The 16,456-nt window shown below is 45.3% G+C and overlaps 1 protein-coding gene across 1 annotated transcript; it reads left to right on the top strand.

Annotated features, from left to right (window-relative positions):
• The first annotated feature begins 8,070 nt into the window (after window positions 1-8,070).
• On the top strand, window positions 8,071-14,871 carry LOC133013927 (methanethiol oxidase-like). The gene is made up of 12 exons (XM_061081008.1): window positions 8,071-8,342; window positions 11,645-11,698; window positions 11,786-11,898; window positions 11,977-12,162; window positions 12,989-13,109; window positions 13,184-13,366; window positions 13,538-13,719; window positions 13,816-13,894; window positions 13,981-14,102; window positions 14,187-14,279; window positions 14,367-14,485; window positions 14,572-14,871. Exons 1-12 carry the CDS (start codon window positions 8,339-8,341, stop codon window positions 14,732-14,734), a joined length of 1,419 nt encoding a protein of 472 aa, XP_060936991.1. The 5' UTR covers window positions 8,071-8,338; the 3' UTR covers window positions 14,735-14,871.
• The last annotated feature ends 1,585 nt before the right edge of the window (window positions 14,872-16,456 follow it).

Here is a 16,456-nt window from a genome sequence, read left to right as displayed (position 1 = left end):
TACTTAAGTACATTTAATATGAGCAACTCTAAGACTTTTACTCAAGTCATTTTCTGACGGGTGACTTTTACTTTCACCGGAGTCACTTTCAAATAAGATATCTATACTTTTACTCAAGTATGGCTTTCAAGTACTTTATACACCACTATTAGGATCATTCACTGGTTATTAACACACTTAAAATTTTATATACGTTCTTCTGTTTTTACAAGTGATCAAATTAAACATCAGTGTGATAAAAAAGACCTGAAATGACAGAAACCATCTTTAAACATTTAATTATCGTCTCATTTAATTTTTTTGCTTGGTCCCTGTCCTTTCTACTCACATGGAGGAGGATTATGACCTGTACTGCAGCCAGACACCAGGGGGCGATAGAGATGACTTGGGTTCACTTTAGGGAGCCGTCATGTCGTCCATCTTTACTTACAGGCTGAGGTCAGAGTCTTTATATTTTCAACAACCAATGAACCTTACACTGTCAATCATTACTGACTGGAGTACAGGGGAAACACACACACACACACACAGAGACACACACACAGAAACACACACACACACACACACAGACAGACAGACACACACACAGACAGACACACACACAGACACACATGCTAACAGATCAAAGAAACAGAAGTATGCATTTAGCTTCTCAGACACTCGGGCTGTTCATCAGTGAAATTCAATTACATCCAACTGACTGATTCCTTGTGAATAGAACCTGTCCATGGTCTTCTTCTGGAAGAGGAGGAGGGACTAGAGACAATGACAAGTCAAAAGCCAGAGGAGGTCCAACTCAATCTCTTCAAGACCCTGACTGAGACCATTCTGGGTCCTGAATCTCAGGAAACCACTTCATCTGGTCTGCTGGAGCTGGAAGACGAAGAGGATACCACGGAGGAACCAGAAGGAGGAGGACTGGAGACATCAGAGGAGAAACAGGAGAGGATGGAAGAGATAGAGAGGGAGGTAAAGGACAGGAGAGAGAACAAGGAGACTGAGATGAAAGAGCATGGTCACCAAGATGACACGAGGAAGCAGAAGACGATAGAGGAGGATAGTGAGGAGGACGGAAAGGAGACAGAGGGAGACAGAAAGGAGGTGAATAAGGAGAGACGAGAGACCAGGATCGTGATAGGAGAGGAAGTCGGAGATGAGTGGAAGATAAAGAGAAGGACAGAGGATGTAGAGGCCGACGACACGAGAGACAAAAGATGAACATGGATAAAGACCTGGATGTAGAACTGTTAACACCGAGTCGTCCCTGATGGTCTTTATTCCAACTGGAGCCTGAAAACCAAGACGAGTGGACATGTGGTGGACATGTGGGCGTGGCCAAACCACCTCAGCTGCCTGTGAGATTCTGGGCTGTCACATAAAGGAACACACCTCTCTTGGGGAGGACCTCTGCTACAGGTGTGCTGCTGACTTCAGGTGAACTGGTCCAGGGTTCAGATCAGGTGGGAGACGGACAGGATCTAACACTGACACCTGATTGGCTGATTGAAAGTCACTCAGTAGATTAGCTGAACTTACACCTGTCCTGACGTTGTATAGAGACATTGGACGTTTCTCCTCCAGCTGATGTAAACATTTGCTCACGGACATTTGAACTCATCAGAGCATGTTTGGTTTCTCCGGACCGTGAAAATCTTTCTAGAGACGATCTGATCCGATCTGGTTTTGTTGCTGGAGTCAGTCATTGATAAAGCTCCGCCTCCATAGCAGCCTGTCAGCCAATCAACGGCTGACAGAGATTCCCCAGTATGCACTGGGAAACAGGTCGAGTCTGTGCTGGTTGTGACAGTTGTTATAAGTTAAGTTTATAAACGTCAGTTATTGATGCATCCAATAATCGATAAAGTGAATATTCAGACCCAGAAACATGAATAAATATATGACCATGAACAAATTAAATAAAGTTTGTCAAACTTATTTTCCAGGAAGAGTTCTTGTTGTGACATGAATCTAGGAGTGAATCCAGATGTTATGAACAACTGGACGCGGTCGGATCCACTGACCTCATCGTCCAGCGGCTGCAGGGGCGGAGTCAAAAAACTCAGACGTGGATTTGTCAGACCCTCTAATGATTTATGTTCCAGGTGGAATCTCTGAATTTCTCTGTTATAAAAGCAACAATCTTTACATTTCAATTGTTTGTTTTTTTCTATAAGGAAACTCCCACTGTTTGATGACTCACCATGCACTCAGACGTTTACTCATTCTTTATCCAATCAGAAGTCTTTCTTGAATTTTAACTTCCTCCTTGAGGCTAAATTCTGACAGTTGGTGACCTAAACTCTTTGATTGGTCGGTTTAATCCACATCGGAGTGAGATGTGGATTTGACCTGGTGAGACTTCAGAAATAAAGAGATTCGAGTCTTTTAAGAGGATTTTATTCAGACAGTCAGACGTGTGCGATGAGCATTCTGCAGAGGGAAAGAAGCCCAAACAGCTGCAGGCGTAGATGCTTTTTAATGCAGATACAATGAAAATGTGTGCGTGAGAACTACTTGTTGACTGTGTTGTGTCATCTATGTAGTCCTGCCCAAGCCATGACCCAGATCACAGAATCCAGCTGAGTGAGATTCTTCTGTCATCTGATTTGTTTCTGATTATCTTATGATGTCATCCTGTGGATTAATCTACACAAACAACATGTGTCACAGGGAGAGAACCTGATCTGTGACTTCTGGTTCTTTAGAGCTTGTTCACACTATTAGGATCATTCACTGGTTATTAACACACTTAAGATTTTATACAGTTCTTCTGTTGTTTTTACAAGTGATCAAATTAAACATCAGTGTGATAAAAAAGACCTGAAATGACAGAAACCATCTTTAAACATTTAATTATCGTCTCATTTAATTTTTTGGTTTGGTCCCTGTCCTTTCTACTCACATGGAGGAGGATTATGACCTGTACTGCAGCCAGACACCAGGGGGCGATAGAGATGACTTGGCTTCACTTTAGGGAGCCGTCATGTCGTCCATCTTTACTTACAGGCTGAGGTCAGAGTCTTTATATTTTCAACAACCAATGAACCTTACACTGTCAATCATTACTGACTGGAGTAGAGGGGAAACACACACACAGACACACACACACAGACAGACAGACACACACAGACAGACAGAAACACACACACACACACAGACAGACAGACACACACACACACACACACAGACACACATGCTAACAGATCAAAGAAACAGAAGTATGCATTTAGCTTCTCAGACACTCGGGCTGTTCATCAGTGAAATTCAATTACATCCAACTGACTGATTCCTTGTGAATAGAACCTGTCCATGGTCTTCTTCTGAAAGAGGAGGAGGGACTAGAGACAATGACAAGTCAAAAGCCAGAGGAGGTCCAACTCAATCTCTTCAAGACCCTGACTGAGACCATTCTGGGTCCTGAATCTCAGGAAACCACTTCATCTGGTCTGCTGGAGCTGGAAGACGAAGAGGATACCACGGAGGAACCAGAAGGAGGAGGACTGGAGACATCAGAGGAGAAACAGGAGAGGATGGAAGAGATAGAGAGGGAGGTAAAGGACAGGAGAGAGAACAAGGAGACTGAGATGAAAGAGCATGGTCACCAAGATGACACGAGGAAGCAGAAGACGATAGAGGAGGATAGTGAGGAGGACGGAAAGGAGACAGAGGGAGACAGAAAGGAGGTGAATAAGGAGAGACGAGAGACCAGGATCGTGATAGGAGAGGAAGTCGGAGATGAGTGGAAGATAAAGAGAAGGACAGAGGATGTAGAGGCCGACGACACGAGAGACAAAAGATGAACATGGATAAAGACCTGGATGTAGAACTGTTAACACCGAGTCGTCCCTGATGGTCTTTATTCCAACTGGAGCCTGAAAACCAAGACGAGTGGACATGTGGTGGACATGTGGGCGTGGCCAAACCACCTCAGCTGACTGTGAGATTCTGGGCTGTCACATAAAGGAACACACCTCTCTTGGGGAGGACCTCTGCTACAGGTGTGCTGCTGACTTCAGGTGAACTGGTCCAGGGTTCAGATCAGGTGGGAGACGGACAGGATCTAACACTGACACCTGATTGGCTGATTGAAAGTCACTCAGTAGATTAGCTGAACTTACACCTGTCCTGACGTTGTATAGAGACATTGGACGTTTCTCCTCCAGCTGATGTAAACATTTGCTCACGGACATTTGAACTCATCAGAGCATGTTTGGTTTCTCCGGACCGTGAAAATCTTTCTAGAGACGATCTGATCCGATCTGGTTTTGTTGCTGGAGTCAGTCATTGATAAAGCTCCGCCTCCATAGCAGCCTGTCAGCCAATCAACGGCTGACAGAGATTCCCCAGTATGCACTGGGAAACAGGTTGAGTCTGTGCTGGTTGTGACAGTTGTTATAAGTTAAGTTTATAAACGTCAGTTATTGATGCATCCAATAATCGATAAAGTGAATATTCAGACCCAGAAACATGAATAAATATATGACCATGAACAAATTAAATAAAGTTTGTCAAACTTATTTTCCAGGAAGAGTTCTTGTTGTGACATGAATCTAGGAGTGAATCCAGATGTTATGAACAACTGGACGCGGTCGGATCCACTGACCTCATCGTCCAGCGGCTGCAGGGGCGGAGTCAAAAAACTCAGACGTGGATTTGTCAGACCCTCTAATGATTTATGTTCCAGGTGGAATCTCTGAATTTCTCTGTTATAAAAGCAACAATCTTTACATTTCAATTGTTTGTTTTTTTCTATAAGGAAACTCCCACTGTTTGATGACTCACCATGCACTCAGACGTTTACTCATTCTTTATCCAATCAGAAGTCTTTCTTGAATTTTAACTTCCTCCTTGAGGCTAAATTCTGACAGTTGGTGACCTAAACTCTTTGATTGGTCGGTTTAATCCACATCGGAGTGAGATGTGGATTTGACCTGGTGAGACTTCAGAAATAAAGAGATTCGAGTCTTTTAAGAGGATTTTATTCAGACAGTCAGACGTGTGCGATGAGCATTCTGCAGAGGGAAAGAAGCCCAAACAGCTGCAGGCGTAGATGCTTTTTAATGCAGATACAATGAAAATGTGTGCGTGAGAACTACTTGTTGACTGTGTTGTGTCATCTATGTAGTCCTGCCCAAGCCATGACCCAGATCACAGAATCCAGCTGAGTGAGATTCTTCTGTCATCTGATTTGTTTCTGATTATCTTATGATGTCATCCTGTGGATTAATCTACACAAACAACATGTGTCACAGGGAGAGAACCTGATCTGTGACTTCTGGTTCTTTAGAGCTTGTTCACACTATTAGGATCATTCACTGGTTATTAACACACTTAAGATTTTATACAGTTCTTCTGTTGTTTTTACAAGTGATCAAATTAAACATCAGTGTGATAAAAAAGACCTGAAATGACAGAAACCATCTTTAAACATTTAATTATCGTCTCATTTAATTTTTTGGTTTGGTCCCTGTCCTTTCTACTCACATGGAGGAGGATTATGACCTGTACTGCAGCCAGACACCAGGGGGCGATAGAGATGACTTGGCTTCACTTTAGGGAGCCGTCATGTCGTCCATCTTTACTTACAGGCTGAGGTCAGAGTCTTTATATTTTCAACAACCAATGAACCTTACACTGTCAATCATTACTGACTGGAGTAGAGGGGAAACACACACACAGACACACACACACAGACAGACAGACACACACAGACAGACAGAAACACACACACACACACAGACAGACAGACACACACACACACACACACAGACACACATGCTAACAGATCAAAGAAACAGAAGTATGCATTTAGCTTCTCAGACACTCGGGCTGTTCATCAGTGAAATTCAATTACATCCAACTGACTGATTCCTTGTGAATAGAACCTGTCCATGGTCTTCTTCTGAAAGAGGAGGAGGGACTAGAGACAATGACAAGTCAAAAGCCAGAGGAGGTCCAACTCAATCTCTTCAAGACCCTGACTGAGACCATTCTGGGTCCTGAATCTCAGGAAACCACTTCATCTGGTCTGCTGGAGCTGGAAGACGAAGAGGATACCACGGAGGAACCAGAAGGAGGAGGACTGGAGACATCAGAGGAGAAACAGGAGAGGATGGAAGAGATAGAGAGGGAGGTAAAGGACAGGAGAGAGAACAAGGAGACTGAGATGAAAGAGCATGGTCACCAAGATGACACGAGGAAGCAGAAGACGATAGAGGAGGATAGTGAGGAGGACGGAAAGGAGACAGAGGGAGACAGAAAGGAGGTGAATAAGGAGAGACGAGAGACCAGGATCGTGATAGGAGAGGAAGTCGGAGATGAGTGGAAGATAAAGAGAAGGACAGAGGATGTAGAGGCCGACGACACGAGAGACAAAAGATGAACATGGATAAAGACCTGGATGTAGAACTGTTAACACCGAGTCGTCCCTGATGGTCTTTATTCCAACTGGAGCCTGAAAACCAAGACGAGTGGACATGTGGTGGACATGTGGGCGTGGCCAAACCACCTCAGCTGACTGTGAGATTCTGGGCTGTCACATAAAGGAACACACCTCTCTTGGGGAGGACCTCTGCTACAGGTGTGCTGCTGACTTCAGGTGAACTGGTCCAGGGTTCAGATCAGGTGGGAGACGGACAGGATCTAACACTGACACCTGATTGGCTGATTGAAAGTCACTCAGTAGATTAGCTGAACTTACACCTGTCCTGACGTTGTATAGAGACATTGGACGTTTCTCCTCCAGCTGATGTAAACATTTGCTCACGGACATTTGAACTCATCAGAGCATGTTTGGTTTCTCCGGACCGTGAAAATCTTTCTAGAGACGATCTGATCCGATCTGGTTTTGTTGCTGGAGTCAGTCATTGATAAAGCTCCGCCTCCATAGCAGCCTGTCAGCCAATCAAGGGCTGACAGAGATTCCCCAGTATGCACTGGGAAACAGGTTGAGTCTGTGCTGGTTGTGACAGTTGTTATAAGTTAAGTTTATAAACGTCAGTTATTGATGCATCCAATAATCGATAAAGTGAATATTCTGACCCAGAAACATGAATAAATATATGACCATGAACAAAACAAATGAAATAAAGTTTGTCAAACTTATTTTCCAGGAAGAGTTCTTGTTGTGACATGAATCTAGGAGTGAATCCAGATGTTATGAACAACTGGACGCGGTCGGATCCACTGACCTCATCGTCCAGCGGCTGCACTTGTTTATTCTGTTGTGTTGATTCTTTGTTGTCTCTAGAAGTTCAGATGCACTTGTCCAATACTATTTTAACCTCAGCATCTCGGGTTCAAAATTTGTAAAATTATACATTATATATATAGTGTTGTTATCATTTTTCAGTCAGTTGAAATAAATCCTGAACTGAACAATTTTGGGTTGCTTTGTGTCTGTATAGATCTACTATAAAAAGCACTTAGCATTTTTAATTTTGGTACTTGTACTTTTACTTTTGATACTTAAGTACATTTCAACACCAGATACTTTTGATACTTAAGTACATTTAATATGAGCAACTCTAAGACTTTTACTCAAGTCATTTTCTGACGGGTGACTTTTACTTTCACCGGAGTCACTTTCAAATAAGATATCTATACTTTTACTCAAGTATGGCTTTCAAGTACTTTATACACCACTATTAGGATCATTCACTGGTTATTAACACACTTAAAATTTTATATACGTTCTTCTGTTTTTACAAGTGATCAAATTAAACATCAGTGTGATAAAAAAGACCTGAAATGACAGAAACCATCTTTAAACATTTAATTATCGTCTCATTTAATTTTTTTGTTTGGTCCCTGTCCTTTCTACTCACATGGAGGAGGATTATGACCTGTACTGCAGCCAGACACCAGGGGGCGATAGAGTTGACTTGGGTTCACTTTAGGGAGCCGTCATGTCGTCCATCTTTACTTACAGGCTGAGGTCAGAGTCTTTATATTTTCAACAACCAATGAACCTTACACTGTCAATCATTACTGACTGGAGTACAGGGGAAACACACACACACACACACACAGACACACACACAGACACACAGACACACACACACACACACAGAAACACACTCAAAGAAACACAGAAGTATGCATTTAGCTTCTCAGACACTCAGTCTGTTCATTAGTGAAACTCAACCCTTTCAGCCAACTGACTGGTTCCTTGTGAATAGAACCTGGGCACATCGGGGTTAATGTTCCACTGACATCTGAGGCGCTGATTATATAACGTGGGTCGCTCCCGGGCGTTCCACAGAGAGAGAGAGAGAGAGAGAGAGAGAGAGAGAGTGACTCCAGACCTTCACAACCTCATCGGATCAGCAGCTTCAACATGGGTGAGCTTTACCACTTCACTCATTTGTTAGTTATTAAAGGGAAAGTTCACTGAAGAATTAAACTTCATTATCTCCTCAGCACTGGGGGGGGGGGGGGGGGGTTGAACAAAAAAGGAGTTTCTTGTATAAACAGATTTAGAGCAAAATCAAACGCTGTTGAAGTAACTGATTATTCAAACATAGTAAAACAGAACCTCCATTCTGCTCCTGTGGTGTCATCAAGTGTCCAGAACCCCCGAGGTTCAGACTCCTCTGGTCCTCTGGTCCTCTGGTCCTCTGGTCTCTGGTCTCTGGTCTCTGGTCTCTGGTCTCTGGTCTCTGGTCTCTGGTCTCTGGTCTCTGGTCCTCTGGTCCTCTGGTCCTCTGGTCTCTGGTCTCTGGTCTCTGGTCTCTGGTCTCTGGTCCTCTGGTCCTCTGGTCCTCTGGTCCTCTGGTCTCTGGTCTCTGGTCTCTGGTCTCTGGTCTCTGGTCTCTGGTCCTCTGGTCCTCTGGTCCTCTGGTCTCTGGTCTCTGGTCTCTGGTCTCTGGTCTCTGGTCTCTGGTCTCTGGTCTCTGGTCTCTGGTCTCTGGTCCTTTGGTCTATGGGCCTCTGGTCTCTGGTCCTCTGGTCCTCTGGTCCTCTGGTCCTCTGGTCCTCTGGTCCTCTGGTCCTCTGGTCTCTGGTCTCTGGTCTCTGGTCCTCTGGTCCTCTGGTCCTCTGGTCTCTGGTCCTCTGGTCCATTGGTCTCTGGTCTCTGGTCTCTGGTCTCTGGTCTCTGGTCTCTGGTCTCTGGTCTCTGGTCCTCTGGTCCTCTGGTCCTCTGGTCTATGGGCCTCTGGTCTCTGGTCCTCTGGTCCTCTGGTCCTCTGGTCCTCTGGTCCTCTGGTCCTCTGATCCTCTGGTCTCTGGTCTCTGGTCTCTGGTCCTCTGGTCCTCTGGTCCTCTGGTCCTCTGGTCTCTGGTCCTCTGGTCTCTGGTCCTCTGGTCCTCTGGTCCTCTGGTCCTCTGGTCCTCTGGTCCTCTGGTCCTCTGGTCTCTGGTCTCTGGTCTCTGGTCCTCTGGTCTCTGGTCCTCTGGTCTCTGGTCTCTGGTCTCTGGTCTCTGGTCTCTGGTCTCTGGTCTCTGGTCTCTGGTCTCTGGTCTATGGTCTCTGTTCCTCTGGTCCTCTGGTCTCTGGTCTCTGGTCCTCTGGTCCTCTGGTCCTCTGGTCCTCTGGTCCTCTGGTCCTCTGGTCTCTGGTCCTCTGATCCTCTGGTCCTCTGGACCTCTGGTCTCTGGACCTCTGGTCTCTGGACCTCTGGTCCTCTGGTCCTCTGGTCTCTGGTCTCTGGTCTCTGGTCTCTGGTCCTCTGGTCCTCTGGTCTCTGGTCCTCTGGTCTCTGGACCTCTGGTCTCTGGTCCTCTGGTCCTCTGGTCCTCTGGTCCTCTGGTCTCTGGTCTCTGGTCTCTGGTCTCTGGTCTCTGGTCTCTGGTCCTCTGGTCTCTGGTCTCTGGTCTCTGGTCCTCTGGTCCTCTGGTCCTCTGGTCCTCTGGTCTCTGGTCTCTGGTCCTCTGGTCCTCTGGTCCTCTGGTCCTCTGGTCTCTGGTCCTCTGGTCTCTGGTCTCTGGTCTCTGGTCCTCTGGTCCTCTGGTCCTCTGGTCCTCTGGTCCTCTGGTCCTCTGGTCCTCTGGTCCTCTGGTCTCTGGTCTCTGGTCCTCTGGTCCTCTGGTCTCTGGTCCTCTGGTCCTCTGGTCCTCTGGTCCCCCCGCCCCCCCCCCCACGAGATAAAGAATCTAAATTTTTCAATGAATTATCCTTTGAAGACATTTGTACGTGTTGAGGACATGTTGGTTGTTTGAAGGTCGAGTTTTGTTTGGAATCATGTTCTGGTTGTTTAGTTTATGATTAAAGATAAAAACCGAGAACAGAAGGTCAATGTGAGTCCTCACACACAGGAAGTCCAGTGTGTTACTGCTCTTTAACAAACTTCACTCTGACACTTTAATGTCACAGCAAGAATCTTAAATGATGTTAAATCAGATTTACTTTTTCTCTGGAGCAAATCATTTCATAAACGTGTCGTCAGGTCCTGTCCCTTTAAATCCTAGAGTGAGAGAGAGGGAGTGTGTGTGTGTGAGAGTGTGTGTGTGTGTGTGTGTGTGTGTGTGTGTGTGTGTGATCATTAATAAACCTCTGTGTATTGTGTAGTTGAGTGTTGTCATGTCGTTGTGTATCAGATTATTAAACCTCCTGCTGTGTGATCGTCTGATAAATAAAAGCTGAAGTGAAGTCGGGGAATGAGAAGCTGCTGATCTTGCGTCTGATTGGACGTCGTCCAGCCGAGATCAGGCTGTGACCTCTGTGACCTCTGACCCCTTAGGCCAGGGGTGGGCAAACTTCTTGACTCGTGGTCCACAATGGGTTCTAAACTTTGACAGAGGGGCCGGGCCAGGAACAGATGGATGGAGTGTTTTTGTGAACTAATATAAATGACATGGAAAAATCATTACATGAAAGGATTAGTTTGGCCTTTACAAAGTAGCAAAGCTGCTGAGTCTGTAAATCAGTCGCCAACCTCTGAGCTGCAGCCGCCCGTTCTAGCGTTGACTGCTTGCTAGCGTAGTTAGCATGCTTCGTAGCAAAGTGACGGCTGATGTTGTACTCCATGAAAACTGCAACAGTTTCTCGGCATATCAGGCATCCAGCCTTCGATTGGACTTCAGTGAAAAAGTATTTTGTTGTTGACTCACTCATTGTCCACTTTTTGTTTCCTTGATCCTCTCATTTTACAGAAGGGCTCAGAGGGCAAAGGGAAAAAGGGAAGGTAGCACATGTGCCCTTAAGAGCCCGATACACCACACTCCCGGGCAAATTTAATTTAGCTGACGCTTTTATCCAAAGCGACTTACAATAAGTGCATCAACCCCGAGGGTTCAAACCCAGAACAACAAGAATCAAGAAAGTACAATTTCTTCAAAAATAAAGCAAAACTACAAAGTGCTATAAGTAAGTGCCATTAAGTGCTACTAAATTGTTTTTTTTTTGTTTTTAATTAATAAATTAAATAATTAATTCATTATTTTTATTTATTTTTTAATTTTAATTTTAATTTTAACTTTAATTTTAATTTTAATTTCAATTTTAATTTTAATTTTAATTTTAATTTTAATTTTAATTTTAATTTTAATTTTAATTTTAATTTTAATTTTAATTTTAATTTTAATTTTTTTTTATTTTATTTTTTTAAATATTTGGACAAGTTTGGAGGGCAAGATTAAAAATCGTACTTTGCCCATGTCTGCCTTATGCTCATGTCTTTTAAATGTTGTTGTGTTTTCTCAGCGAGCTGTTCAGGATGTGGACCAGGATACCGCAGCCCGCTGGAGGCCATGAAGGGTGAGACACAAACAGACACTCGCACACAGCCATACAGACACACACACTCAGACACACACTCACAGTTGTGGTGTCGTGTGGTTGTAGGTCCCCGGGAGCAGATTGTCTACCTTCCGTGTATCTACCGGAACACTGAGGTCCTCAAACCAGATTACCTGGCAACAGTGGACGTGGACCCGAAGTCTGCGGCCTACGGTCAGGTACGGTCACTGCTGCGTTAAACCAAAGGATGGAATCACCTGTAAACCTGCTGTGACCTTTGACCTCTGTCCTTTCAGGTGATCCACCGGCTGCCGATGCCGAACCTTCGGGACGAGCTGCATCACTCCGGCTGGAACGCCTGCAGCAGCTGCTTCGGAGACGCCTCCAAGAGCCGGAACCGTCTGATTCTGCCGTCGCTCATCTCCTCCAGGATCTACGTGGTCGACGTCGGGACGGATCCCAGAGCGCCTCAGCTGCACAAGGTACAAACCACCTCAGCCAATCACTGAGGCTTCAGCGACCGGGCTGTTCTTACCCGATCTATGATCATGTGAGAAGATCCTAAACAAAGATGCTTGTGTTCACACTGTTTTTATTCAGTCGGCACGAACACAGAGGAGACTTAAGATATATGACTTTGATACTGTGGAGGTCAGAGGTCGTCAGCCGAGTCCTGGTCTGAACCAACTGACTCCTCCATGTTTCACACGTGAACTCAGAGCTGTACACGTGATTGGACGTTCAGGAATAAAGAAAGTTCATGCTGAGGTCGGACTGCAGCTGTGCAAACCTTTGGCTTGTTATCGTCAGATTCTGCTGAGTCACAGTTTGATCATTAACATGTTTCCTCAGAGACGCTGAAGAACACACGCACCTGCAGCAGCTCGGGATCGTTCACACCTCGTGGTGAGAGGTCACAGCGACCTTGACCTTTGACCACTGAATTCTCATCGGTTCATTCTTGAGTCTCATTGAACATTGGAACCAAATTAGAAAACGTTCTTCCGAGAATTTTGAGACATCCTTTTCAAAATCATCTGAGCCAAATTAGAAAGGATTCCCTCTCCTGTACTTCAGATATCATGTTCATGAGGCACAACGGGGTTTGTGAGGTCACAGTGATCTTTGACCCCCAAGTGTGAACTGTTGTACCAGATTTTAAGAAATCCCCTTTAAAAGTGTTCTTGAGATATCGTGTTCATAAGAATGAGACAGACTGACAACCTGTACACATGATGCCTCCGACCACTAGGTGTCACCGTCGAGTGATGAAGATGAAAGTCACTGAGTCGATGTGTTTGTGTTCAGATGGTCGAACCCGTGGATCTGTTCTGGAAATGCAACCTGGCGAATCCTCACACGTCTCATTGCCTGGGTAACGGTCAGATCATGGTCAGCTGCATGGGAGATCCGGCCGGTAACGGCAAAGGTGAGAGACCGACCAAACCCACTAGCAGCCTCTAGTGGACACTTCCAGTGTTACATCTGCTGTTGTCATCTCAGGTGGATTTGTTCTGCTGGATGGCGAGACGTTTGAGGTGGTCGGGAATTGGGAGCATCCGAATGAAGCAGCGCCCTTTGGGTACGACTTCTGGTACCAACCTCGACACAACGTCATGATCAGCACTGAATGGGGGGCCCCTAAAGCTTTGGAACATGGTTTTAATCCGGCCGACGTCCAGGAAGGTGAGTCGGGAGGAGTCAACGTTTTACTGCCAGACGTTTAATCCTTTAACGACCTGATGTTACCGTCCTGAAAAGACAGACTCTTGGTTCTGATCTTCCGGTAACTTTGCATCAGTGCCACAGTTCATGTGCAAACATCAAACTACCTGTAACACAGCCGTGGTATTTCAGGTCACTACGGCAGCTCCATCCACGTGTGGGACTGGACGACCCACAGAAAGCTGCAGACGCTCAATCTGGGTGAAGAGGGCGCTATTCCTCTCGAGGTCCGATTCCTCCACGACCCCGACGCCACCGAGGGCTACGTGGGTTGTGCTCTGCAATCAAACGTCTTCAGATTCTACAAAACTCCGGTTAGTACCACAGGCTTCTCGTTTCTTCATCCCACTGAGATTCCAGTGTTTGTTCATCAGTTGGATCTCTAATTTAATCTGGTTCTGTTTCTTCAGGAAGGTCAATGGGCTGCAGAGAAAGTGATCAACGTTCCCAGCAAGAAGGTGGAGGGATGGAAACTGCCAGAGATGCCTGGTACCTGTCTGTCTGACCTGTTACCTGTGTGTCTGATCTGTCTTTCTGACCAGTTACCTGTCTGACTGACCTGTCTGTTCTTACAGGTCTGATCACAGACATCCTGATCTCATTGGACGACCGTTTCCTCTACTTCAGTAATTGGCTGCACGGTGACATCAGACAGTATGACATCACAGACAGGAAGAACCCCAGATTGGTCGGCCAGGTGTGATGTCACAACACTTGTCCAGTGATGATAGTGATCAGTCGAACATCAGAGTGAGACAGTTCACCTGTCTGTCTTTTCCAGGTGTTTCTAGGAGGCAGCATTGTCAGTGACGGACCAGTCAGGGTCCTGGAGGACCCCGAAGGCCAGCCGCAGCCCCCCCCACGCATCATCCAGGTGAGACAGACAAGGACAGGAGTTAGGAAACGAGTGAGGAACTGAGACACAATGAGAAACTCTTTGTCTCACCTGTCTGTCTCTCAGGGGAGGCGTGTCTCTGGAGGTCCTCAGATGTTGCAGTTGAGTTTGGACGGTCGCAGACTTTACGTGACGACGTCTCTGTTCAGCAGCTGGGACAAACATTTCTACCCCGACCTCATCAAGTAAGTGACCTCTGACCTAATCCAGTACGTGACCTCTGACCTCATCCAGTACATGACCTGTGACCTCTGTATGTGTGTGTGTCCAGAGACGGCTCGGTGATGATGCAGATGGATGTGAACTCTGTCAGCGGAGGTTTGACCCTAAACGAGAACTTCCTGGTGGATTTTGGTAAAGAACCCGGCGGTCCGGTTCTGGCCCACGAGCTGAGGTATCCAGGAGGAGACTGCACGTCCGACATCTGGGTGTGAGAGGATGACCTCTGTGTGACCTCTGGCTCTTAGTGTTCACTGAATAGAACTAACATGTTGATCCAGAGTATCTCCTGCAGCGCCTCCTGCTGCTCACACTGTGAACTCATGGTGTTTTAATAAAGTTCAGTGTCTCACATCTGTTTCCTCTTTTCACATGCTTCTGATAAAACACTGAACTGTCTGTGTGTCTTTACTACAAATATATATTCACTTCATTCAACTCAAATGGATCACAGTCTGCGAGGTGCAGTTGTTCCACCTTCTCCAGAAAAACCAGACTTCGCCTAATTAAAACCAAACTAATTCCATCATAATGGTTTTCTCCTCGGAGGAGACTTTGTGAAACGATTTATGGATTTTTAATTATAGATGATGACTGCTGTCTTACCCATGTGGAGCAGCCGGGTTGCAGCCTCATCGTGCTCTGTACGCCAATCTGAGAGTCCGGCAAAGTCTGCTGGCTTTCTCAACTCATGGAGCCATTATACATATATATATACATATATGTACATGTATATGTATATATACATATATATTGTTGTGCAATAATGGTTAGGAGTGATACCATAAGATGGTGTGCCTTTAGGCATTCAATAAATTTGGTTATCAAAAATAAAATACAAAACATTAATATTTAAAATATTAATATTAAATCATAACTTTAGTTTGTCAAAGTTCTCTCGGGGCACCACCCTTCACAGAAGGGAAAAGATAGCCAATTTATTGATTAAGATCAGTCTCATTTAGATCTAGTTCAATTAGAAATCTCAATATTTACTATTACAGATTATATAATGAACAGTGAAGGTTTATAGAGTTCTTGACAGTGTAGAGGTTGGCAAAATTCACTTGCAACATTAATGAAAGAACATTTTTAAAAGAAAACATTTATTATGAAAATAATAAAGTATAAAAACACAAATTACTTAACAAAACGTACTAGCTAAACCAAGATGTGCATGTGAGTGTGTGTGTGTGTGTGTGTGTGTATGAATGAGGGGCTCTAAAAATGGTGGTTAACAAAGAAAGTCGCACCTTCCTGTTGGCTTTTAAGATGGCCCCTAAGATAGCATCCCCCCCCTTTCTTTTGGTCAGGGGACGGAGCTAAGTAGGAAGTGATATGCGGTGTCTGTGAAAATGCTAAATAGATAATAGAGGAGTCTGTGTAGAGCGTAACTCACATTAACTTTCATTTAGCTTGTAACTACAATAACACAACACGTATCAAACTTATAAACCCCACACAGAATCAAATAAACAGTCTTGCTTAGTATAGTGTAATAATTAAGCCCAGTATGTTACCAGTCCTCAGAAAGGGAGAAAGTTGCTGTAGTTCAGTTAGCAGTTCGTCCTGCCGGTTGTGTGAAGTCTTCTGGCTCGTGTGCAGCCCGGCCCTCCCTCGGAGATGCAGGAGAGACGGCTGGGCGCCTGCTGTCCTTGGTGGTTAGATGGAAAGAGAGCTGGAGCAGCCTTCCGCCCTCAGAGGGATTGGAGAAAGAGAGTGAGAAGAAGGGCAGAAGTCCCCTTATATAGGCCCGATTGCCTCACAGGTCAAGGGCCAGGGTGACCAATTGGAGTTGACTCTGGTGGCATTTTTGACACCTCTTGGCATCCTGGGAGAACAATGAGACCTGTTGCCCCCCGGTAGACTGAGTTTCTTGGCCTTCCAAGAACAAAGAAAACATGTTGCCCCCTCGAAGACTGAGTTCATTCCAGAAC

The sequence above is a fragment of the Limanda limanda genome, chromosome 11, assembly GCF_963576545.1.
Source record: "Limanda limanda chromosome 11, fLimLim1.1, whole genome shotgun sequence".
Lineage (NCBI taxonomy): Eukaryota > Metazoa > Chordata > Actinopteri > Pleuronectiformes > Pleuronectidae > Limanda > Limanda limanda.
This window is presented reverse-complemented; position numbering and strand designations above follow the sequence as displayed.

What these genes read in the sequence shown, in the direction of transcription:
- LOC133013927 (XM_061081008.1), top strand. An exon ending in GAGCGCCTCAGCTGCACAAG is followed by an intron (nt 12,163 to 12,988) that starts GTACAAACCACC and finishes GTTTGTGTTCAG; the next exon opens with ATGGTCGAACCCGTGGATCT. An exon ending in TTCTACCCCGACCTCATCAA is followed by an intron (nt 14,486 to 14,571) that starts GTAAGTGACCTC and finishes GTGTGTGTCCAG; the next exon opens with AGACGGCTCGGTGATGATGC.